This window comes from Eucalyptus grandis, chromosome 2, assembly GCF_016545825.1.
Source record: "Eucalyptus grandis isolate ANBG69807.140 chromosome 2, ASM1654582v1, whole genome shotgun sequence".
In the NCBI taxonomy this organism is placed as follows: Eukaryota; Viridiplantae; Streptophyta; class Magnoliopsida; order Myrtales; family Myrtaceae; genus Eucalyptus; species Eucalyptus grandis.
The window spans coordinates 54,382,103-54,408,783 of NC_052613.1; the positions used below are offsets into that span (position 1 = coordinate 54,382,103).

The 26,681-nt window shown below is 40.5% G+C and overlaps 2 protein-coding genes across 2 annotated transcripts; one reads left to right on the plus strand and one right to left on the minus strand.

Annotated features, from left to right (window-relative positions):
- The first annotated feature begins 2,662 nt into the window (after positions 1–2,662).
- LOC104433803 lies at positions 2,663–9,590 on the plus strand. Its single transcript, XM_039306001.1, has 2 exons — positions 2,663–2,834; positions 2,952–9,590. The coding sequence occupies exon 2, from the start codon at positions 8,169–8,171 to the stop codon at positions 9,120–9,122; it is 954 nt and encodes a 317-aa protein (XP_039161935.1). The 5' UTR covers positions 2,663–2,834; positions 2,952–8,168; the 3' UTR covers positions 9,123–9,590.
- A 4,132-nt stretch (positions 9,591–13,722) lies between these two features.
- Positions 13,723–17,398, minus strand: LOC104433804 (delta(12)-acyl-lipid-desaturase). The gene is made up of 2 exons (XM_010046674.3): positions 17,243–17,398; positions 13,723–15,129 (listed from the first exon to the last, which is right to left on the minus strand). The coding sequence occupies exon 2, from the start codon at positions 15,082–15,084 to the stop codon at positions 13,942–13,944; it is 1,143 nt and encodes a 380-aa protein (XP_010044976.1). The 5' UTR covers positions 15,085–15,129; positions 17,243–17,398; the 3' UTR covers positions 13,723–13,941.
- Between the last annotated feature and the right edge of the window lie 9,283 nt (positions 17,399–26,681).

Below are 26,681 nucleotides of genomic sequence, written 5' to 3' on the forward strand. Positions count from 1 at the left end.
TATCTAGGCCTACCATCGGATTGGGGACGGTCGAGGAAAGAAATGTTCTCATGGATTATTGCCCGAGTTAACGCTAAGCTTGAGGGATGGAAGGAGAAGTTCATTTCTAAGGGGGGTAAGGAAATCCTTATTAAATCTGTTATTCAAGCTATTCCACAGTATGCAATGATGATATTTCAGTTGCCTATTTCCATTTGTTCATCTATTGAGAAGTGTATTGCGCGTTTCTAGTGGAGAACTAATCTACACAGGGGAGGGGTGCATTTGAAGAGTTGGGAGGTTTTGCAAACTTAGAAAACTCAAGGGGGTATGGGATTTCGTGATTTGTTATCTATGAACAAGGCACTCTTGGGGAAGCAGGCCTGGCGTCTATTAACTAATCCTGATTCGCTATGGGGGACTCTGTTTAAAGCTTTGTATTTTCGGTCTTCCAATTTTCAGTTGGCTGTCCGAGGAAGTAGGCCATCATGGGGGTGGCAAAGTATTCTAAAAGGACGGGATACCATTCTACCAAATTTACGCTGGTCTGTTGGGGATGGAGCTTCTATATGCATTCGAGGTGATCACTGGCTACCTATGGGAATCATCTACCGACCTACTGCTCGTGAGGAACCACTTAAAGTAGCAGACATTATTGATCAGCAAACACAATCCTGGAAGATGTCTATTATTCGTCAATTTTATGAAGAACAGGTAGTTCAACAAATACAATCGTTACCTATCAGGCCACTATTTTCCTAAGATAAGCTTATATGGTCAGCTACATCGACTGGTACATACACGGTTAAGAGTAACTATCATGCACTTAAACAATCAGCCCAGCCACATCAAGAGTTACAGGGTTTAAGCTCTTACCGGACGAATCAGCAGCTCTAGCGCCAAATATGGTTGATGAAGATCACCCCTAGAGTCCGTATTTTCCTCTGGTCCGTCTGCCAGAATGCTCTTGCAACTCGTGCTAATCTCTTCTACCGTCGGATTGTTCCAGACCTTTCCTGCCCAATATGTTGCCAGTCTGATCCTGAAACAATAGAACACTTGTTAATCTAGTGTCCATGGACAAAACCCATCTGGTCACACTCACAGATCGATTTGGTTTCATCAACCAACTCGGTTTCTAGTATTACACAGTGGTTAATTGAGAGTGTACTTTTACCTGATCATTCTCCCCGGCTCGAGACAGTTGCGACCATCTTTTGGCAGATCTGGAAGAAACGAAACAACTCTGTTTTTCGGAATCACTGTCTGAATCCCTCCATGGTCGTGGAATCGGCAATAGCCCAAGTACTCGCATATCAGTCTTCAGGTGTGGCACCCCCTCGATCGAGTTTACAATCTGGTATTGACACTGTACAACCCGATCAGCTCTAGCGACCTCCGGCCAAAGGTGTTCTGAAATGCAATATCGATGGCAATTATACAGAAGGCTCCTCGGAAGGCTCTATGGCCAGTATCTGCAGAGATCACCGCGGCAACCTTACCGACATCTTTTCCACAGGTTTTACAGCACACTCACCTTTTGAATCGGAGCTCCACGCGCTAAATCTATCCCTCCAACATCTATATCAACGAGGACTCCATCATACTCCCATCGATCTTCATACGGACTGTCTTCAACTTGTTGAAATCATGAATGGTCTTCGCTTGCCGCCATGGGAGCAGCGTCCAGTGGTCGAAGAAACCCTAATTTGGCTTTCCAATTTTCCTTTCCTCTCTTTGCAACACTGTTGTCATTCGGCTAACCTAGTAGCCGACTGGGCCGCCAAAGCCCGGTTAGCTTACCCAGCCCAAAGACTCTCTCTTTCCTTTCCTCTTCCGCAGGATCTGCTTGATCTTTTTTATTCGGAAGCTTTAGCTGCAGGATGTAATCTTCTGCTTTAATCAATATATATGTGTTTTCATGTCAAAAAAAAAACTAGCTTCAAATTCTGAAATATTTTACTCATATTCGACATTTTTTTTTTCTCCACGTCATTACCACATTGCGTGGTTCACACTTCACTGTACATTCCCTTTGTGCTTCCATTGAGCTTGTGATCTGCCGCTACCACGTTGCGCGGTTTTTTACGCTCTCGGTGCATGTGAAGTCAATTTAGCATTACAAGACGCAACCTCGTCCATGGGAGCACGTGAGGTCGGCTCACACGCACTGAAAGCAACCCAGAAAGAAACACCATCTAATAGGCTGATTAAGTGCAAATGTGGACTTGATGAAGTATGCGTCGTGTTGAGTACTGTACGACAATTAATCAAATATTAGGCCAAAAGTTTGTATTTATAATAAGATTAATATAACAAAAGCATCTATATATTCATGATAAATTTACTTCAAAAATATATTTATGATAAGTTTACCATCAATTAGTTTTCGTTAAATTTTATTTTCAAATTACCGAGTTCGATAACATATAACATATAACGAGTGCATTAATTTGGAGTTTATACCATCAGTTTATTATTTTTTGGGACATCAATAAAATTTGATGAAAATAAATAAAAATTAAATTTATTATAATTACACTAGTTTAGAATTTTTGGTTGGTTGAGATAAATTTATCCTAGGTCGGGATTTATGGTGGTATTAATTTTTTATAATATTCAATAAGAAAGAGGAAAAATTTCACACCTGGGTGCTAATGCCGAGGCGCGCGCGCGATCCCTCTCCCCTTTTCCATCAGTCCCTTCCCCTCGGTGCTCCCTCCGATTCTTCAAAATATCAAAACCCCAAGCCGTCTCTCTTCCCGCGCCGGAAGGCTCGCGAGCGGCGGACGTTCGCCGGAAGATCGAGTCGCGCCGGAACATGGACGACGAACTCGGTGGCCGGAGCCGCGCAGGTTTCCCTCTCTCTCTCTCTCTCCACCCGGCGTCCGCTAAAAGGAACCGCCGCCTCGAGCCGTTTCTCGTTTTTTCCCGCGTTTCCGACTTCGAGGATCCCGGCTCTTGATTTTCAGGCAGGCGAGGAAGGATTAGGAGCAGGACCGTTCTTGGCTCCCCGGTGCGGGCGCTCGGCCAAAGCCTAGCTCGGTTCGCGCCGGAAATCACTTGACCTGCCGTGGCGTGCCGAGCAAATGCCGGCCGTCTCTTCCAGGTAAGGCCTGGCGAACGAATGCTACTCTCTCGATGGGAAGTCTTGCTAATTGATAGGCACATGTTAGAAACCTGTTTAGGATATCATCTCATGATGTCTTTACTCTAGCAATGACTTTGGTTGATTGGTGTGCTGAGGCCGATGTTGCCAATACCTGTGCGATTGTAAGAATGTGAAGGATGACATGCTATAATTTCACGCTTTATATTCTAAGAGACGGCATTGACATTTCTTATCCTGGCTTTTCTAGTTACGGCCATCATCAAAATGGCATTGTTACTTTTTTTTTCGGTTTGATAATAAGGAGAGTACTCGACTTATGAAGCACCTGAAGGTGCCCATGTAGGATCGTTTACAAGAGAAAGTGTCCACAAGTTATTGGACATCGATCGCATTTGGTTTGGATTCAGCCTGATAATTAATCCTAGAAACCAAGACAGTGATGCTTGACAAGGAAGATGTTGACAAGTGATGTCAGGGCACTCCTTAAGCTGAAACTGATGTATCTAGAAATTTTAAAATGGTGATTATTGTACCTTACTAGATGTAAAACTACAACTCTGCACTCATTTTGTGATGTATCGAAAACACAAGATTCATATTCCAGGAATGATCAGTTAAAAGTGTAGTAAGGCCATTGGCACCCAATAATGAGATCCTATCATCCCATCGAAAATATTCCTCTCCTCTCCATAAATGAAGTTTTCTGTTTCTCTCCCTTCACACTAGCTACAGAGTTGGAAGAGGAATGAATTGTAGGGTTTGTAGATCTGAAGGATGTTATTTTCCCTTTTATTTTACAAGAAGCTTCTTTGGCAATTTTCACTGAAGTCTCGAAAAAAAAAAAAAAAAAAAACGAAAAAAGACCATATGGCAGTATCACAAACAGTGGAATAAGAAGTGGTTTATGTACTTTTTCCTTTCTTTGCAAAGGTGACATCTGTTTTCCAAGAATTTCTTCCTCAAGGTACATGTTCAAAAGCCTTCAAAACAGGGAAAAGATTTTGCTTGAGACCAAGACTTCTAGATCATCTTCCTAAGATTTTGCTTGAGACAAAGACTTCCAGATTATTTGCTTGAGACCAACAGCTTAAAGGGTCTTACAAGCAATAGCCCATTCGTAGTTTCTTCTTCTTGGAATGGCTGCCTTCTCTAGTTATGCAAATGGCCAGTAATCGTTCTGGCACCCAGTCTCTGAAGTTCCTTAGAAAATCTGTCATTCATACTCTTCTGTTGTCAATTTTCAAAAAGTTGAAGCATGCTGTTGTTTAATTATCTCCAGCAGTGGAGAACAAGTCTAGATACTGGCTTTGCAAGGATGATGAGTTACACCGGCAATTTTTCAAGAAGAAATCGACTTACAGAGCCAATGACAAAATTAGTTGATTAAAGAAATGTTGTCACTGTTGACTAATATATTTTGACAAGTTCCCCAAACCATGAGAGTCTGGCCCAACTTTTGAAGTCGAACTAGATTTTCAGTAGAAAATTTTTGGTACAATACAACTTTCTGAACTTAATTATTTTCGACCATAGGCCTACACAGACAGTCACTTCCCACGAAAGGCTATATCAAAATATGCCCAAATTTCTTGCTGATTGTTAATTTGATCCTTTTCCATCCCAGACTTGCCAGACTATACTTGAAACCTTGCAAATGGCTCTTGATTGAAATCCATGTGATCCCCTCGCCTTTTGTTATTAGTAAGGTAAAAAGAAAAGGTGATATAAAAGAGGAGGTAAGCTTGACAGTGTGCTTGGGACAAGAGCAGTCCTTCCTCCTTTTGATAGGCAAGATTTGTACTCCTCCATTAATATTTCTCTGATAGGATCCCATACTTACCAAAACTGCCTGTAAATAAAGGAGAATACAGTGGGATTGATAAGGAGACGTGAAGTACTTCTCATCCTAGAATTATTCAGGATCCAAACCATTGATAATCAACATCTTCTTGACGATTTTATATCTTGAATAAAATGGCATAACAAGTGATGACATAGGCAGAAATCCCTGGATCAAGGAAATAAGCAATTGGAGATTTTGCTAGTGATAACCGAAGAAATTGGCTAAACATTCATAAATCCTGTGCATTATGAAAGAGCCAATTGTCATGATCTTGGACTTTTTGTCTAAAACAAACATACATCTGAAACTAAGAAGTCTCAGAGAAAGGAGGAGAAAAGGTTCACTCAGGCACCCTTTTCTTGCGACTTCTTGGCTTTAGGTGAATTTTTTCCTCACGTGTGAACTCTTTGTTTTGAAGATCCTATCCCATGGCCGTATTAACCCAAAGAAGAAGCAAGAAGTAGAGTCTTATCTCCCTAAGTGGAATTGCATATGTCAAGTCATGCCACTGCTTCCTGCTGTTGTCCTTTTACAAAGCCTTTTGTTAGATTTAAGTACTATTTATGTTTCTTCATCGTCTCCTTCCATGTCATTCCGTACTCTTTTCATCCAAGACAAAAGAAAGAAACACTTTCACTGAGCAAGAGGAGTGAAAATATTTGAACATCAATAGCTTTCTGTTAAATATAGTAGTTTGCTAGACCAAAGCACTTAGTCATATCTCATAAAGATGATTTTTATGAAAATACAAATTTGGAATTTGAAGAAGGGGAAGGAGGAGTCGTGACCCACTACAGAGAAAGGGAGACTTATTCAATCATTGTTTCCCCCATTTTCCGCATAGATGAATAAAGCACACTTATCTTAAAAAATGAGCATTTTCAGTAAGATCTATAATAGGAATACGTTATGCTTAGCCAGACATATAAGGTGCTATCCTAGGATTCTATTTTCTAGTACCATGACCGCAATGAACTCCCGCTTGTTTCTGCTGTATTTACCCCTGTGCAACTGAGGCTCCCCTAAGGCCAATGCTCCCCTTCCAATGCAATTTTGCATCTTATAGCTTCGAAAGATCACTTAACCCCTTTCATCTTCGAGGCTTCTCATTCAAGCATCCAAAGGATATCTTCTTACGTGTCCAAACCGATTCAAATAAGTTTCATCCTGCCTATCCTCATCTGGGGCCAAACCCACTTTCTCTGTATTAGATTCATTCCTATTCTCATCTTCTCAGAGGGGCCAAGACATTCTACTAAGCATTTTTATCTCTAGTACACCTATTTTGAGATTTCTTGGTGTTTTTGAGAGGTAAATATATTGAAGAGCACTGGGGAGTGCATCTAATATGTAACCTAGAAGTTAGAGAAGATTGCAACAAAGATCTAAGGAGTTACTGCTAGAATGCAGAAAGAAAGTTGGTAGCCAACTAGCTTCATATGACTATTATCATTTTTTATAGCTCTCCATTTCTTTTGTTTCAAATAATAATTCAAAAAATTGGGAGTGAGGACTAAAAAGACAAGCTTTTCTATCTTGACAATGGTTTCAACCTAGCCAAGGCAAGAGTTCCTCTGAAAACTCTGCTATAGCCCAACAAATGTGCAAGTCACAAACAAGAAAGGCATCAAAAGTAGTTAGACATTATAAGGCGCTCCTCCTAGATGATTAAAATTGGAAGATTAACATGGGCTTGTGGGGTCACAAGTTGTTGAATTAACCATGAATTGAAAAGAATAAGCATCCATTACCATTACGGGGCAAAAGATGCTCAAATACACATAAGAGAAGGTGCATAAAACTGTGCCACATGTCCTACCATGCATACTTGAGTGCGACAGCATTTTGCTAGCCTTATTATTGTCTCTTGTAGAGTTTTTTCTAAGACTTGTGTTTTGTTTGGGAGTTAGGAGAAGAGAGGAAACATGGGGTGGGAGAAGAAAAATGAATTTCCCTTCAATTCACTCTCACATAAAATTCAACACTTTCAAAATTTTCCACACCCAACTCTCATTTTAATCCCCTCCATTCTCTCCCCAAAAAAAGAAGCCTTAAATGATGGTGGCTACTCAAAGCACCACATGCGCTTCTCTACTTCATCTTTCCCATTTGTAAACTATGGATGATGTTTTTGTTGATTTTTGTATCCATCTCTGGAATAGATCCAAGATATCGGATATGTTCACTCTTTTGGAATAGTTGATCTTGCATTCTCACCATTGTGTTATATGAACATCTAATTTGTGGTCTCCCTGTTACATTTACTCTAGGCAGTCCGACTTAAAGGGAAACCGTTCGATAGAGAAGAAAATCACACAAAAGGAGAGAAAAGAATCAATTGGCCAATGACCGTGCTTGTTTGCTATATTTTCTCATTGACATATGTGTATGCACTAAAGTGCTAGAGTTTTATGCACCTTCTTTATTTGTTCCTTCATGCATGTTTGACCGGGGCCTGATGTTTGCCATATTTTCTCTTTGACGTATGTGCTTGCATTACAATGCTAGAATTTTATGCACCTTCTTTAAATGTTCGTTTGTTCTTGTTTGCCAGTAATAGATATTTTATCTTTTCAATTAATGAGTGTAATATAACCTCCTCCATCCATTCAATACCCTGGTTTCACAGAAGCTTATGTTAATCTTTTAGTGTCAATCGTTATAACGGGAGTGTCGTGTGATGTTTAAATACTGGGAACACTATTCTCATGCGTGGAATGGCATTTTTATGTCCCCATCATGGAATTGTTTAAGAATATTGACATGCCTGAGATTAAAACATAAGTTCTGTTGGTTGTGTTTGATATCATATTGATTTCTGTGTTTTCTTTGCCAACTTTCCAAAGGCCTTAAAGGGGTAAATGGAGTCTGTTTTACCAATAAGCGTTTTGAGTTCCTTATAATATACTTTATTTGTTTATTTATTTAAGGGGTGGGAAGATTGTACTTGAATTTGCTGGGATATCCTCCTCTTTCTAACAATTGCATGTCATTGAATTCGTTTGTCGACTAGTGTTGTAAATGTAATGCCACGGATGCGGAAATATAATGAATGCACTAAAGTTCGGTTGACCTTTGCCAGCTGAAATCACTCTTGGTTATGGTTATGCTTATGTTAAACTCGGCAAAGAATTAATTACTAGCACAATCTCCTACGATGTTTCTATGGGTCTGCATTGATTTCTCCACACCCGTGATATGGCTATTTAAGACTCTGTCTTTCAGCACTATACAATGTGTCTTACTGGTTTAGAGAGGTATCTCACAATTTCTCTTCATCTTCTTGAGATTCACGGGAGTGTTCTTCCAACAATGGAGGCACAAGCTAATTGTCCTAGGGGACTAAGGGTTGGGAATCTGCTTCCCATTATGCCTGACCCAACTCAGAGAGCCTTTGAGTTCCCAAATAACATCCAGACCACATACAGCCCAAACCGCTTCATTTTGCCGCAGTACTCCTTTTATAATCCTGTTGCTTTTGGATCTTCCTTATCACCAAATGTTGAATCAAATGCTCTTATTCTGGTAAACAATCAGGTTCATGCTTCTTACTTGATCTCTGATTCTTCTAGAGTTTTTGAGCCGTCTTTCTCCATGGTTGACGTATCTGGTCTTATTAGCCTATTAGGAGACATGACTAACCTGCAATATTGTTTTGAGCCATTTAATGGTTCCATTTATCGGATCAACCGTCACCCCTATGGTGACAGAAATGGTCTAACTTCATTTTTGGAAAATGCTGGTCCTCACTGTGCTTTGGTAATTGAGCCATTCCGTGTTGGGATCTTGCCATCTTCACTCTATGCTCCTGAATTCATCCCCATGAGGTCTCAGCAGGTTCCACTGGATACTGAAGTTGCCACTCAGGTTCTCGGATTCCGTGGTACTGCTGGATTTATGTCAAACAATTCCTGGCTGAGGAACTCACAAGAGGATTTGCTAAGGATGAGAGGCAGCACACCCCAATCTAATTTCCCCCGCAATTATGTGTGTACTCTGTGTAACATGTCTTTTCCTACTGGTTATGCATTGGGAGGCCATATGAGCGGCCATGCAAGGAAAAGAAAACTTGAGGCACTCCTCAATGCCACCGAGAACCTTCAGCCAGGTGCTGGTGGGTCGTCTCCTGAAGCTGCTACAAGCCAGGGGTTTGAAAATGCTTCTGTTGTCAAAGTGGAATTCCCTTAATGACTCTGAGGATGGAAAATGAACCAAGTAGTAATGTGTCGAAATGGCAAAGAAAACTGTCTTGTCAGTTTTAGGGTCAATTTTGCTTTGCTTTAGTAGTTTTAATCATTGTCGTAATCTCTGGTCTTTTTGTCAATGTTTGAGAATTTTATCTACTCCGTGGTGTTTAATGAGTCCCTAGTTTGAGCATCATGACTCTACAGTTGTCATTTGATGTGATAGTTAGGTTATGTTTAGTCTGTCATGAGTCCTAGTATGTCTGTCATGACTCTGGTCTGTACTGATCATTTGCTGAGAGTCGTGTTTCACAAAGAAGTTTTATTTCTGATATGGGTAAATTTGCATCTTGAGTCGACTGCAGTTTTCTGTCTTATTACAGTTTCATTTGTGTACTTCTTATGTTGTTTATGACAAACCCTAAGGCTTGTTTCTCCTTTGGAAATTCTATAAATCATCATTATCATCTTACTTATGTCTTTCTAACTACGAATGTGAATGGATAGAGTCATGCTGTCCTAAGACTGTTGATTGAAAAGAAGAGCTCGCTCTATTTGGGCTCGACAACTTATGTAGCCACCACGTTGAGGAATTTTGTTAGTTATTTGAAAATTGAAAGAGTATGCACTTCATGTATGTATAAATTGGCAGGAACTTGGAGAACATGTTATCTCGACGTATTTGTTAGACAGACTTGTTTCATAGTTGGAAATGCAGAACCCAGCAAATTAAAGTGAGGAAATCAGGTGACTACTCCGTCAGCACCAGTAGTGCTATGGCTAGGGCGTCCATTGTTGGTATCAGAGAGTAAAACGTATATTCTTTGTGGTATCAACATCATTCCTAGCCTTGAGCGAAAAGTTAGGCAGAAGAGAGAGAGGGATGACAAAATCAGCCTGCAAAAGTTGTTACATATCTTTCTCAATCGGCACAGTAACTTAGGACCTGCATGTTAACGTTTATGTTTCTCTCAATTTCCGTTCTTTTGTTTCCCAGAACAAAAAAAGAGCAGAAAAGTAGCTGAGGAATAGATTTGGAACAAAAATAAGAAAAATAGCTTCTTATTTTCGGAATTTCTAGAAATAAGTCATTTTTTTGTTTTATTATTATTATTATTATTATTCTTCTTCTTCTTCTTCCTTACTGCGCCACCGCCGGTTGACTCGCCAACTATCGGTCGACCACCGACCGTCAATCGCCGTCGTTGTCGTTGTCTGACTACTGACGATGGCACCTGCTGCCACACGATTGCTACCCACAATCCATTGGCCTTTGCCGCCAACTGACGATCGCCAACTGCCGTCGCATGACAGTTGCCCACAGCCCACGAGCCGTCACCCCCTCTCACATGGGTGGGCTATGGGTGACAATCGTGCAGCGGCAGTGAAGGTCGATGGTCAAAGGTGGGCATCAGCGACCGTGTGGTGGCAAGCAGCGGTCAGCGATCGGCGGTCCATGAGCAAAAAGAAAAAATAGATAAATATAAAAATTTATGAATCATACCAAACGTAATTTTATTCTTTTCCTATTCCGAAAATAAAAATTTTATATAGTTACTAGACACGTTATTTACTTAGAAATTGTTCCAGTGAGTAAAAATAGAAAAAAAACTATCTATTAAAAGAAATTTTTTCTTGGAGTAAAAACGTTATTATGTGTGCCATTAGTTGCGTGAAATGCTGCGTTTGGCTAATGAAAGAATTTCAGAGCTAATCTCTAACATTACTGGGGCAGTGCGGCATGATATATGAACAGATTGAAAGGTAGGCGCATAACATGGTCATCTATCACTATCAGTGTACAGTGGATTTGACTGCATGGTTCTGCTTGTTCATGAGGGGGAACTTTAAAAATCGAAAGAGTATGCACTTCATGTATGTATAAATTGAAAGGTTGGGACACTTGAATTGCCATAACTTGACACGGAGGGACACTTAGTATCATAACTTTAAAATAGTACACTTAAGTACTAATATCGAAGTAAAATAAGACACTTAAGTGCTAATATCGAAGTAAAATAAGACACTTAAGTGCTAATATCGAAGTAAAATAAGACACTTAAGTGCCACTCCGGCGAAAATCCGGCCAAATGGTTGACGTGGCAATTTTCCGACGAGTTTGGTCTAAAATGGCATCGTTTTACACGCTGTCGTGGCGGAAAAAATGCAAAAACGACGCAGCTTCGTGTCTACGTGTAAATAATAATATAAAAATTAATTAAATTAGATTTAAAATTAATTTTATTTAAAATATTCAAAAAAATTAAAAAATTTAAAATTAAAAAAAATTAAGAAAAAAAAAGGGAGGTCAAACGGGCGACCGAGGGCCGAGCCCTCGCCGCCTCCCCGTCGCCACCGGGAAGGGCCACGACGGAGTGGGGAGGGTCGGCCGGGGTCGTCGGGCCCGGCCGGGGCCGGCGAGGGCCGGCGAGCCCTCGCCCACACTACCCCGCCGTTGGTTGGCCGGGGGCCGGCGACCCCGGCTGACCCTCCCCCCACCGTCGCCGACCCTTCCCGGCGACGGCGGGGAGGCGGCGGCGGTGAAGGCTCACCCTCGGCCGCCTCGTTCGACCTCCCCTTTTTTTTAAAAAAAAAATTCTTAATTTTTTTAAATTTTAAATTTTTTCTTAATTTTTAAATTTTTTGAATATTTTAAATAAAATTAATTTTTAATCTAATTTAATTAATTTTTATATTATTATTTACACGTAGACACGAAACGGCGTCGTTTTTTACATTTTCTCCACCATGTCGTATGCAAAACGACGCCGTTTTGGACCAAACTCGCCGGAAAGTCGTCACATAAGCCATTAGGCCGGATTTTCGCTGAAGTGGCACTTAAGTGTCATATTTAACTTCAAAACTGGCACTCAAGTCCATTTCAAAGTTATGGCACTTAAGTGTCTTCCCGTGTTAAGTTATGGCACTTAAGCTGTTCTTCTACTGTATAAATTGACAGGAACTTGGCGTGTTATCTCGACGTATTTGTTAGACAGACTTGTTTCATAGTTGAAATGCAGAACCCAGCAAATTAAAGTCAGGAAATCAAGTGACTGCTCCGTCAGCGCCAATAGGGCTATGGCTAGGGCGTCCATTGTTAGTATCAGAGAGTAAAACATATTTAACCCAGCAAATTAAAGTCAGGAAATCAAGTGACTGCTCCGTCAGCGCCAGTAGGGCTATGGCTAGGGCGTCCATTGTTAGTATCAGAGAGTAAAACATATTTCTGTGGTATCAACAGCATTCATAGCCTTGAGCGAAAAGTTAGGTAGAAGAGAGAGAGGGATGACAAAATCAGCCTGCAAAAGTTGTTACATATCTTTATGAATCGGCACAGTAACTGCATGGTAACGTTTTTGTTTATCCCGATTTATGTTCTTTTGTTCTTTGAAACGAAAAAAGAACAGAAATTCGTTTGATAACATTAACTTATTTTTATATTCCTCGGATTAGAAAAGTAGTAAGGGGATAGATCTAAAACAGAAATAAGAAAAAAAAAAGTAACTTATTATTCTCGGGGATAATTTCTAGAAATAAGTAATTTTTTCTTTTCTATTTTTCTTTTGTTCTTCTTTTTTGCCACGGCCACCGTTGGCCGCCTGCCGACTGCAGGCATTGCCATCGCTCATCACCGCATAACTGCTGCCCACAACCCATTGGATGTCGCCACCGACTACTATCGCCGTTGCTTGACTGTCGACACCCTCCTGTGGCTTGTGGGTTGTGGGCGGCAATTGTGTAGCGGCGGTTGGCGGCGAGTGTTGGCGGCCATGCGGCAGGAACCGCCAATTGGTGTTTGACAATCCGTAAGTAAAAAGAAAAAACGAATAAATATAAAAATTATGAATCAATTATTCTTTTTTATTTCGAAAACAGAAAATTTATATAGTTACAAAACACATTATTTTTACTCATAAATTGTTTCAAAGAATAGAAAAAAAAAAAACTATTTTTGAAAAGAAATTATTCTCGGTAGTAAAAACCTATTGTGTGAAATGCTGCGTTTGGTGTTCTTTCATCATTACTTTCAGGCAAGTCCCTAGAGGTTCCTGGATCGGCCGTGGTAGCTAGTGAATGAATTTGAGAGCTAATCTCTAACATTATTGGGGTGTAGTGCGGCGTGATATATGAACTGATTGAAAAGGTAGACGCATAACATGGTAATCTATCATTATCAGTGTACGGCGGATTTGGCTGCATGGTTCTGCTTGTTCCTGAGGGAGAACTTTAAGCACACAGGCATGTTCTTAATCAACTCGGGCCTGCCTTCATCTTCATCTCCTGAGTGGAAACGTCACGACTACTTTGCAGTAATTGCCGACAAACAGTCATGATTACTCAGCGTGCAGGAACAGGACCTAGAATTTGCAAATCCGCGTCCTTTTTAATTTTTGCTCGAACAGATCCATGTCCTTCGGTGATCCATTATAAGTGCCCCCTACAACGTGCATTTGTCCAGCGAATTGCCCTTCCCCATGGAACATGTCAAGTCCAGGCGCGTCACAATAGTGCAAACCGGCGGAAGGTCCAATGGGACTCGCTAGACGTAATCGCACTTGTAAAGTAACGAATATCCAGGAAAAGGAGATGGGGACGAGCTTACGTAGTGAATCTTCCAAATAGAGCAAACCAGCCACACATTTTTAACACACTAAGCTTTCCATTACAAAGCCCACCATCAGATCCAATTCGACCCCAAGACTAAAACATGCCTATCATCATCGGGGACAAGCGAATCTTTGTTATAACATTACAAACTGAAGCTGCTACATATTGCTTTTCCTTATGACAACCCATGTCCCGAAACGAGGGAGCAACCCGTCTCAGAACTTGTTCTTGTACCAGAAGACGCCCTTGCTCTCGCTGCCTTCGTCCGGCTCCACGTAGAGACACTCCCTCGCCTCCCTCCATATGGCCTTGTGCACCGGCGTGCCGTCGAAATGGTAATACTCCCCCAGGATCGGCTTGATCGCCTTGGTGGCCTCCATCGCGTGGTAGTGCGGCATCGTGGAGAACAGATGGTGCGCGACGTGCGTGTCGGTGATGTTGTGGAAGACCTTGTTGAGCACCCCGTAGTCCCGGTCCACCGTCGCCAGGGCCCCCCTCAGCCAGTCCCACTCCGACGAGTCGTAGTGCGGGAGCGCCGCGTGGGTGTGCTGCAGGAACGTGATCGTCACCAGGAACGCGTTCACGATGAGCAGCGGGACGCCGTACATGCAGACGAGCCAGGCCAGGCCCTTGGCGGCCGCGACGCGGTAGAGCCCGTACGTCGCGGCCATGATCCCCGCGTCGGAGACGAATATCTGGAGCCTCTCCCGGTCCGAGTAGATGGGGCCGTACGGGTCGTAGTGGCAGGTGAACCGATCGTAGGGGCGGCCCGACACGTTGAAGGCGAGGTACAAGGGCCAGCCGAGGGTGAGCGTGACCGCAAGGGAGAGGGACCGGCAGGGCGGGTTGTTCAGGTACTTGGAGAACCACGGCATGCTGGACTTGGGCTTGGGGACGAACACCTCGTCGCGCTCGAGCGAGCCCGTGTTGGAATGGTGGCGGCGGTGGCTGTACTTCCACGAGAAGTAGGGGACCAGCAGCGCCGAGTGGAGGACGAGGCCGACGGCGTCGTCGACCCACTGGTAGTCGCTGAAGGCGTGGTGGCCGCACTCGTGGGCGATGACCCAGACGCCGGTGAGGACGCAGCCCTGGCAGGCCCAGTAGACGGGCCAGGCGAGGGAGGCGAGCGGGGCCGGGAGGAGCGGGAAGCAGGAGGCGGCGACGACGGCGAAGGCGAGGGCCAGGGCGAGGTCGGAGGCGACGTAGGAGAAGGAGCGGGCGAGGGAGCGCTGGAAGCAGTGGGGCGGGATGGCCTTCTTGATCTCCCCGAGGGTGAACGGGGGCTTCGCGTGGGGCACTCTCCGGAGGCCACCTTCGTCGGTCTTGCTCGGCACGGACATCCTGCCTCCAGCCCCCATTGCTGCAGCCACAACCTCCTCAAACTTGGACTTCCCCTCCACGCCCTGAAAGGAAACCACCACAGCTCAGACAACCCAAAAGATCTTACATCCTCTCATATATAACGAGGGAGATAGAGACGACGGGGGGGGGTCTTCACGGGCTTCTGTCGTTCGCCAGCGCTTGTGTGGTTTGAGGTGGCGTACGGTCCGGGGAGAGCTAGAAGACGAAGGGATCGATTTGGTCAGTGAATGAATGGTCGAGTTACGGATAGCCTCTTCCCCCCTTACTTTAAAGGGGAAATCTTTCCGGTTTACATCTCGCGCCAAACGAAGCGAGCTAGTCACATGACGACACTGGCGCGCGCATCATTAATGCTAGAGAATCCTCAGCCAGGTATGGTTGCCCCGGGAGGAATAAGCAAAAACCAACCCCTTCCCTATATATCACACAGATCAAAATTCAGGCCGAAGTCACGTCGCTAACACCTCAACGGCAGGTCTCACATGCGTACATGTGAACTAGGCGCTAATGCGGGTCGATCCGGTTCTTCCTTTTGCCCGTATTCACTTCATACGCAAAATGGCCTAACAGAAAGCAAATCGACTTTCCAGATGTCGGGCCTATTCGAGGAAAATGAACTTAAATTCGGCGGAAGATCGCGAGGACTTTAAAGTCACCAAAGTAGGACGAGAACTTGACCCAGAAAAAGTTGGACAAAAATAAAGGTTTAGGTCCTAGTTTAAAGGCCAATGATTCGAGGAATTGGGAGCTCAAGTGCTGGACTTTTGATTTTACGATTTTGCCCCCCAAAGGCAGACCCAAAATTCATATTTAGAAGAAAAAGAGAGGAGATGGATATATCTGGTGTTGTATCTGTGGCGTCGTACACGTGCATTTGATAATACACCGTATCGCCAAGCATCGTAAACGTGCCAATTTTTATAATACGTAGAGCAGGCGTGAGATACTTGCTAAATACTTGAAAAAAAAGGACAATGTTCCAATCGTTTTGCGAATAATAAATAATACGGCAAATATTCTCCTTAAAAAATGATTGCTTAACAGAGAATTCTCCTGAACTACCGAAATATCTTTTCCGTTCGATTCTTAAAAAAAATATTTACCAAATCGTTCTAATTCCTCACAAAGAGAAACACATCTCTTGCTTATGCCATGCATTTTGATTTACAGATTCACGCCGGCCTCCGGCGACGAGATCGATGAATAACTCGAAAAGTCAAAGGGAAGAAGGCACGAGATTTCATCATCAGCACGGTCGACACAATGTCCCCATCGTCACTCTCCCTCAATCGGTACTAAACTTCACCCCCTAGCGAGTGGCGGTCGTGACGTGGACGAAGGGAGGTTCCGTGACTCATCCCCTCCCACGTGAAAAAAGGGTGATGATTTGCCCCTCGTCGACAACGCCGTCCGGACTTTCGAGCCAAACACATCAGGACAAAGATCGCAAAATAATCAAGGATCGCGACTTCGAACTGTTCCGGAGTTAAAGTTTCCGGTCGAAGTCGATTTCAGAAAACATCAGAAATCGCTCCGGCGGTTTAAATAACAAAGAGAGAAGATGGCATATTTGGTAATTATCCCGTTTTTTTTCTTCTTCTTTCTTTCGAAATAGAAAAAAAAGAATAAGAATTTGCTTCGCAACTTCAGCTAATCTCTTTATTTTCTGAAATTAAAAAGGCGATGTTTGACAGGAAGATCATTCCCGCCTTCTTCGAAAACCAGCAGACCTCCGTTGAAGCGAGTCGAGAGGGAGAAGGAAAAGGAGCAGCAGAAAAACGGATGCCGGCGACGTTGTCGAGCGCGCCGTTACGGAGCGTTGAGCGACCGCATGCAACTCGGCAAACACGTAAGCGGGAAAACGAAAGACTGAATAAGCTTCGCCCGAATTCATCACGCCGGCCGAAGCTTCGCTTCTCGTTCGGCGATTCGAGACAGGAGAAGAGAAGAAAATTCCAATCCGACGACCCGAGGGAGAATCACTAGCTTTGACGCGAGAGAGGTTCGCATGCGATTCGAGCGGGGATTTAAGGTACGAACGGGGACGAGAGATTCATGGAACAGGATTCGAGAAGGAGATCGGTCGGCGAGACCATCGATATCTGGACATGCACTGATACATGATTGGACAAGGAAAGAGGGGAACGAACGAACCTCGGTCTCCGCTACCTTCTACGAGGAAGCGCTCTCTCTCTCTCTCTCTTTCTCCTGTGTCTCCAGAGAAGCGCTTCTTCGCTGCGCCGATCTCCGTCGCGGAGCTTCCTTCTCGAGCGTTAATGGCGTCTGGAGCTCGTCTCTCCTCCGCAGAGCCTCCCCGGGTATTTATGGAGCGTCGCTTCGTCCTCGGACTCTTTTAAAAATAAAAATAAAAAGATGATAATAATAATAATAATAATAATAATAACAACAACGACAACAGCAGTAGTAAAAGAGAAGGAAAACACACAGATTTCGTCGCGGCCAGCTGCTCTCGGACCGTGAAGTGTATCCTCCTCCCTTCCCCCCGACACGTGGCCACGAGTCAATGGCGCGGTCCCGGCCGTGGGTCCCTTTCCGGCAGCCGGCGGAGTTGCCGCCCGATCGTCCTCCCAAGGGCTCCCGTCTGGCTCTTTTTGAAAGCGACGAGCCATGCATTCGTCGCTTTGATTTGAGATCCGTATGTCAAAATGTCAAAATGCGATGCATGCAGACAGACTTTCCGCGCTCAATAAAAAAATGAGTCGTTTTGCCCTTTGGTTTTTTTTTTTTTTTTCTTTTCTTTTCTGTTGTGTTCACGGGCGTGTTCCCTTGGGGTGGTGGCCTCTATATTCCCCGTGACGCGACCGTATGTATTATATATTTCATTTTTACTATTCTTTTTTTTTTTTTTACTGATGAAAAGAAGGGAATCCAATCGCATTAGATTATATAAGGGTTTTGTTAGTATAACAATTTTGGGATACTGTGAGAATAACAATTTATTAATGTACAAATTCTTGAAAAAGTGAATCCTACAATAGGTAATAATTATTTGTGATCTAGTATTTTGTTATTCAAAATAAACTATTATCCTCACAATACAATAAAAACTGTAATGTAATCATTTCTCAATTATATAATTACACAAGTTAATATCACGAAATTAATTTTTACTGATTAAAAAACTCAAATTGATATACTTATGATAAATTTATCATTCATTAATTTTTGTTAAATTTTATTGTAAATTACTGAGTTGGATAATACATAGTAGTTGAGAGGTATACCAATTTGCAATTTTTTGTGTTATTAATTCATATAATGGAAACTAACAAAGGTAAAAGGCTTTTCATGGTAAAAAAAAAAAAATTTTTATTCTATTTATCACGGATGTATTAGTTTTGAATTTTTTGCGATAAAAAAAATTACGATAAATTTGAATCAAGCAAAAATTCGAATAATGAGGAGAGGTCTTCTTTTCGATAGTATGCAACTTTGACGTGATCTCTACGGACCAAAGCCTATTATAGACTCATTGACTTGCATTTTCAGATATCTTATTTTCTCATCGATTTTGCCAACGTGGAAAGTTACAAATTTTAGCAGGTGATTTTCGTGGAAATGGAGAGGTGCCTATCCAACTACCGATAGATTGATCTATTAGATATCCCATTTTTGTGTTTGATGATTTGGTTCCCTTTTTAGAAAGAGAAGGAAGGCGGTGGGGGGATGATTAGCTTTGTGTTGTTGGCTAACTTGCCACGAAAGTGAACTCTCAATGACGGCAAGCGTCGTCTTTGTTCGAGATCGGGAAACCCCACCCCTTAGGTGAAATTCTTTCCATCGCATCCCGGCTTCTTAAGAGATCATACATCTCTGAAATTAAAATTCGAGGGTTCCTTGCTTATCATAGTGAAAATGATCGATCGTGTGTGTCGTCATCTTAGTTGTTGATCGACAAAACACTGGTAACGAGGAAAATAAAATCAAGGCATAATTACTGGTGTATGCCGTCGAAGGGAATAAGCCGAGCTTTGTGTGTGCATATCCAACATGGATATTCTCGCAAGAGCTGTCATTAAAATTAAACCTTATCGTCACCGTGGTAAATACAAGCCTATTACGACCTAGGTACGTACAGGTGCATTTCGATTTCGAATGCATCGAATTTGGTCAGAAATCTCAAGATGCGCTCTCTCTCTCTCAAATCATTAGGAAAGTTGGTAAACAAATTATGACGGATATATCTCAAGTTCACTCTCCTTGAGATGATATGTGCCTATTTGAGTTGCATGCATGGTCCAATTTCTCTAGGTGAAAAAAACGACACCAAAAAATTGCATTTTGGACGGAAGCGTTGGAAAATATCATCAGATTAAAAAATATGGTTATTTTTTTTATTTCGCGGAAATAACACAATCGAAACGCATTCTCAAAATTAACGGATCATATGTAAATTCCAAGGAAAATGGTCGTGATTTTTTGGCGACAACGAGGGAAGTCGCCAACCACCCGGCAGAGATTCGCGGCGTACGTGGGGAGAGGACGAGACAGGGAGGGCAACACGTGAGCCTCACGTGGCGTTCCCCCTCGAATTTCGCGACGGGCGATCTTGGAATATTTGAAATCCTCTGTCTCTAACTCCAAACGGTGGTCGCTCCTTGTCCGTTTTCTGCTATTCTTTGGTCGGGTTCCTGGTTCCGACTTTGCATCTCCAGGGAGATATTCCTTTTTTTTTTTTTTAAATTATCCTTTTGGGTCGGCTCGCGAGCGGGGCAGCGAAATTAACAGGCTGTCCTAGGATTCCTCGCCGCGCGAATAAAGATAATATTCGTAATCATGCCATTGTTTCTATGACCAAGTGACCCACCACGTTGGTCCGGTGATTCCTTAATTGTCTTTGCCGGCGTTGAAATATTGCGCTACAACGCTTGACCATGAATGTTATATATATATATATATATATATATATATATATAACGACTCATACTCGACCCAACTCATTCTTAACACGTAGTCGATTTGGCCATATTGCCCAATGGACCCGAGCACGAGTATCGATGACTTGAGCTCGACATCGATATTACCAAGCCTAGGAGCAGGGGCTCTAGGGTCCCGAGTGCGGCTAGGTGGATTTGTGCTAGGGTCTAGGGAGCTAGCCCAGTGCTAAGTGTCTAAAGAACAAGCGTTGAGGTTGTATTCAAGCCAGAGTTTTCCAAATACTAATATTTATTCATTTTTAAAAATGTTTTTTGACTTTTAAAAGAATAAATCATTTTCCTAGATTTAAGTTTTTAATAGAAAAGCTTGAAAACTTTTTATGTTAACTCATTTTTCTAAGCAATCCAAAATTTGAAATATATTCTTTCACGAAACAAACGGAACCCAAGAAAAGTCGTGGATCTATTTATATTAATATTATTTTGGGTTTTTACCATTTTAAATCCATTTAGTGAATATAACAAACATATACAACAACTCAGCTCGTTCAATATGGGTTAAGAAATTGGCTACAATTTATCTTAATAGGTTTAACGTTCACTTAAGTTTTTGGGTTGGATTTTCAAATATGGTATTAAAGCCATTTTTATCCCTTTGGCGTATGTTTGTCTGTCGTATTCAAATTTTAAGTCGGCACTTAATTCAACCTGTACCTAAGAGGGAAGTTAAAATATTTTTCAACATTACTTGATAACACGTTTTATATTTTGTTTATATATGTGTATGTGTGCAGTCTTCCTCCGTCTATTGATTCAAATTTGTGGATTGTACTTTATAACAATTTTTACGAAAATTAATATTCCACTAGAACAATACTTTTGGTATCGAAAAACGACTTCGAGTGCAAAGTCACGTATCTCCGTCGCTTGACACGAGGAGATAAAATGAAAACTCGGTATTCTTTTTAAGAGGAGTGAACCACGATGCATGTTTTGGCCGGCAGGGATGGCGTCGCAATTTGTGCTGGCTATGCAGGTACAGTGGACGACGGCCGTATTTTCTATCGACGGAGGTGGTGAAAGCCGAAGCGTACTCAGAAAATGACTTTGCGGGATTTTCAAATTAAATTAGTTATTGTGACAACTAACACATCATAACTAACATACTTAATCACCGCCTGGCTTAGCTGGATAAGAGCTCCCATGAAGTCTACCCAGGATGGAGGGGTTAGGTGCTCTACTAGCGTCGCCCCAGAATTTACCCACCGGCTGTCGGCTATACGGGGTTCCCTAGATAAAAAAAAAAAAAAAACGTACTTATTCAGCTTTTTTCTTTTTTTTTTTTTTTTTTTAAAATATGTAGAAGCGTGTCTAGTCAAAGCACACCCATGACATATAAAATTGAATTATAAATTAAGCGATCTTATTTCATTTATTATTTATGTACTTTAGCTTATAGGCCGGGTACATTGGGGAACAACAAAACATCACTAATCCAACCATGCCAAATTCTGTCAACTACGTCATCCCAACCTAGGTACCACATATGTACAATGTCACCTATTTCCACTCACAACATGTCCAAAGTCTTGACTTGGTCTTCTCAAAATGCCATTGATTTGAGAATTAATGATCAATCATTAGTGAGCACAAAGCTTAGCAAGCAAGCTACCCACCGATTTATACCACATAAGTCAAAAAGGTCGGTTTACAAAAGGAAGTTTAGCTAAAACTGGCAGAAAAAGGGCAGCGTGCCCGCTTGTCAAAAATAAGGGCTTTCACAAAGTAAATCAGTTCGAAAAATCATGAAACTTTAACACAACATGGGCAAGATTTGAGGAATGTTTTTCTATGAAAAACTGGAAGTCCGGTTTAACACATACAAGTCCCAATAATTTTATATAATTCGGAACAAAACAGGGCACAAAGCCAATTACAACAGGTTCGGGAAATGGCATTTTGGATGCCTGATTAAACTCCAAAAATCATGGAAATTATTACGGACACTAGTCCAAATTGTTTATCAAAAATCTCATAGAAAACGGAAACCGAGCAAAGGTTCCAAATGGCTTATAAAAATAATTTGGGACTTGCATAGTTTTTTAAATATATTTTGCACGTACAAATTCTGAAAAATCTAAAATTAAAGTTTGTCATAGAACAAGACATAATGCATAACTTTCATGAAGAAATTCCCATCAAATTTTTACCACAAAGACTTGCACAAAATTAACAAAATTCGACATACCGTAAATTGACCCGAAAATCATCGTAACTTCGGATTCATCCACGACTCATGTCAATTAAGCTCAAACCAATGTACTCTTCAATATCCAGCATTCTAACAACATATTAATATACGCAACATAAGAAAATATTAATGCTACTTACAACACATATATTTTGAAACCATCGATAAACACAATTAAGCATGAAAACAACCAAGGCAACTAAAATTTGAGGAAATCGACCTTGACGTACGGAAGTCGACCCACATGGCATGAACGGAAAGTAGTTCACTTGCCTCTAGTCCAAAGTAAGTGTTGACTCGGTTCTGGCGAGGTCTCAAAAGTACGGTTGCGCCTGGTTGTTTGTCGATCTGCAATGAGTTAATGGGGCAGCTTGAGGACGGTGGGGCGGCATGAGCGAATGGCTAGGTGAGATGCATCAACGGCAATCGAACAACGTATTTCTAACACATACCCAATTCAACCATATTGCTAAGACACTTATATATTTAATCGAATTTAGAAAAACTCATACTCAAACTAAGATAACAGGGTAAAGTGAGCAAATGCAAAATCGAGTGAGGGGCAAGAGAGTGAAAAGAGAGTCATAAAAATGAATTGGGTCTAAGGCTCCATTTATTTCACGAAAAATGTGACATTTCTAAACAATATTCTATACAAAGTGACAATATTTTCCAATATTTGGTTGAAACTTTAAAATGAACTGGAAAATATCTCTAGCCGTTTGGTAATTAAAATCTATTTAGAATTTGCTAATGTAGACGACAGCCATCTTACAAGACACGGCTATGCTAACATAAAAAATTTTACTTTAAAAAAAAAAAGGATTTTTTAATAATATTTTCTTTTCTTTTCTTTCTTTCTTTTCCTTCTTCCTTCATTGGTCGAGGGGCATCAAGCCTTGGCGACAAGACGTAGGAGAGGATTGACCTTGGGCAAGGTCAAGCCTCGCCAACCTTTGGAAGGCTTAAGCTCAACTACGCTCGTGGCTGGTTTCCAAGGCTCGGCAATCAATAGAGGAAAAAGGAAAAAGGAAAAAAAGAAATTAAATTAAAACGATATCATGAAAATTCGATTATTTTGGAAATTTTTTGGCCTTGACGGACTTGAGCACGGGCGTTGAGATCTTGAGCTTGCCGTCAATATTTTCGAACGTAGCAAGCACAAGCACGAGGGTCTCGGGCGTGGCCTAGATGGACTCAAGCATGGGCTATAGGGACCCGGCCCCACTATTAAGGGTCTAAGAACAAGCGTTCGGGTTCCCAAGCCTAAGTACAGAGTTTTCCAAGTGCCAACACTTACTTGTATTTAAAAAAAAAGAATCATTTTCCTGAATTTAAATTTTAGTAGAATAACATTTTCCATTGACTAGGAAAACTTTTTATGTTGATGCATTTTTCCAAGTGATCCAAATGTCGGAAAATATATTTTCACAAAACAAACGAAGCTTAGGAATATAATTATTTTGTATATTTTTGGGCTTTATCATTTCAGCCCAATTTAGTGAATATAATTAACACATATAACAACTCAGCTTCTCAAATATAGGTTAAGAAATTGGCTACGATTTATTTTGGCAGGTTTAGCATTCAATTTAAGTTTTTAGGTAAAACTTTCAAATATGATATCAAAGCCAATTTTATCCCTTTGGCGTATGTTTGTTTGTTGTATTTGAATTTTATGTGCGGCTCTTAAGGGAGTGTTTGGTAACGTGCCAAATAATTCTTTTTTTTTTATCCTCAGAACAAAAAAAGAATAGAAATCTGTCTGATAACATTTTTTGTTCCAAGAATAAATTTGGAATAAAATTTTTAAAAAAGTTGATTCTTTACCCATAACAATTGTAGAATCAAGTCATTTCTATTTTTCTTTTCTTCTTTACCTTCTCCTCTTCTTCCTCTAGCGAATGGCCGGCGATTGGTCGGACGAGGCTTCGACGACCTTGCCTAGCCATCAACGAGACTTGATCTCGCTTAGATCTAGCGAGACTGAGTTTGCCCTGGCTTGGTGAGGCTCCGGCAAGGTCACCAAGACCTCACCTAGCCGAATGTTGACTAGCTACCAATTAGAGGAAGAAAAAGAAAATGAGAAGGAAAAAGAAAAAGAAAGAAATAAAAAGAAAAAGAGAAAATATTAAAAAATATTAAAAAATTAAAAAGAAACCTTAAATTACAAAAAAAAAAAAAAAAAATTAAGGCTCGTACCAAACCCACTTTTATTTCGGAAATAAAATTTTTAGACATTTATCAAACGTTTTCAAATATTCAGAAACTCGTATAGGGAATGAAATAAAAAATAATTATTTATGAGTAAAATTTATTTCCGAAAACCGTACTCTAATTTGGCTTGTACTTGAGAGAGAAGGTAAAATATTATTTTACATTACTTGATAATGGGTCTTATATTTTCTTCATATATATGCAGTCTCCTTTTACTTATTGGTTCAAATTTTTGGACTGTAATTTATAACAATTTAAACAAAAATAATATTCCACTAGTGCAAAATCACATATCTCTGTCACTTGACAGAGTAGATCAAATAAACAAGTGAAAAAAAAAAATATCATTGTTCTTTCAAGAGGAGTGAACCATGATGCATGCGCGGCCGTCAGGGATGGCGTTGCAATTTGTGCTGGCTATGCCAGGTACAATGGACAGCTGGACAGCGGCAGTATTTTGATCGATGGAGGGGGTGTAAGCCAAAGCGTATTCGGAAGATGACTTTTTTGGGATTTTCAATTAAAAATAGCTATCAGCGTTCGCGGATGATAAAAAGTACTTTTTGCCAGCTAGTTTTTTGAAGTTGTACAACATGGCAGCAAATAAGAAATTCTTTCTGGCAAAATATTTTTTGGTTTTGCAGAACACAACAGACCGTTCGTGGAAAATCAAAATGCACGTAGAAACGAAGTGGCAATACCTGATTGGTAATCATTTTATTTTTCATAATAATTTATACTCATAAATACTTTTTTTTTAATTCTATTTCCTAAATGAATTTCGAAGATTTGAAAGATTTGATAACCGTTCTATTTTTGGAATAGAAAAAGAAAAAATGCATTTGGTACAGTTCTTAAAATTTTTCGTATTAACGACCAGTTAGATGAGGAGGAAGAAAAAAAAAAGAGAAAAAAAAATTGACTTAATTCTAGAATTGTTTTCGAAAATAAAGAAGTAATTTTTTTTTTTTTTGTTTTAAATCTATTCATTTGTTTTTGGGAGTAAAAAAATTAGATGAAGTTACCAAATTAATTTATGTTCTTTTTTTATTACGGGAATAAAAAATAAAAAAAAAAGCCAAAAAGTGGCCAATTACCAAACGGGCCCTAGAACTTATCATACAATAATGTTTTTGCTAAATTTGTGGTGCTTAGCATAAAATTGTTTTTGCTAAACTTCTCATAACACAACAGGCCTTTCCATGAGCTGCGGGGTGTTGTGGGCTCTCTTTTCATCTTTCCTTGTTCTACATTTCTCTTCAATACGTCTTTATCTATCGATTTTGGAAGTCAATATCCTCCGAGAACTATGAGGGCTCGCATGACAAAATTTCTATTCCAAAATTGATTTCTAGCCATAAATTAATTTCTCAATTTGTATTCCTCGGACAAGTTTATGAGCAAAGAAATTCGTTTGATAACAACTCAAAAATTTTATTTCTAGAACAGAAATCCGTTTGATAAAAAAATAAAATTTATATTTCTAAGAATATAAATTGATTAGATAATAACATAGGAAATCATCAAATACAAAATAATAGTACATTACAAAAGTTGAAAATACAATTTCATCAAATTTCCAGCATATTATTATCGATTGTCATTTTATTGGCAATGGTTTTCCTAAGCGTATTTATTTGATTTCCCTCCTTGGTCAATGTATCGTTTGCAAGTTCATCCTGTGTAGATTCAGACAAGTACCGCGGAAACATGAATATGGGTGCCATTAATGGTACATATATAATGGCACCCATATAGCTCTGTCATTTGATCAAAAACTAGTATTATATAAGATTATCAACAAAATAAAATTGATGGTGTAAATGAATATATGAGAATTATACCTTGAAATAATGTTTATGGTTAGGAACCAATCGGGGGAAGGTCGGTTTATTTTGATTCTCGAATTAAATCAGTTCAATTGCTTATCCCTAATTTTTTTTTATTGTTGCTCAATGAATCTTTACTGGCCCTTGCATAGCAAAGAGAGAGATTCTCTTGAATTTCTTGCCTTCGAATTAAAATTCAAGATTGTGTAACAATCTAATTATTTTGATTTTGCAAGAATTTTGAATTCGTAAAGATATAAGATTAAATTTCTAGGCACGTTTTTTATTCATCTATTGCATAAGAATTTTTTCTTCAACTGGCCATACGTGTGCCATTTCTAGGAAGAAAGAGCCCTATTGCTTTTAAGTAAGTATTTAAGAACTTTGGTCATTTTTGA

Coding starts and splice junctions, on each gene's coding strand:
- LOC104433804 (XM_010046674.3), bottom strand. CDS start 15,084: ATGGGGGCTGGAGGCAGGATGTCCGTGCCGAGCAAGACCGACGAAGGT.
- LOC104433803 (XM_039306001.1), top strand. CDS start 8,169: ATGTGTCTTACTGGTTTAGAGAGGTATCTCACAATTTCTCTTCATCTT.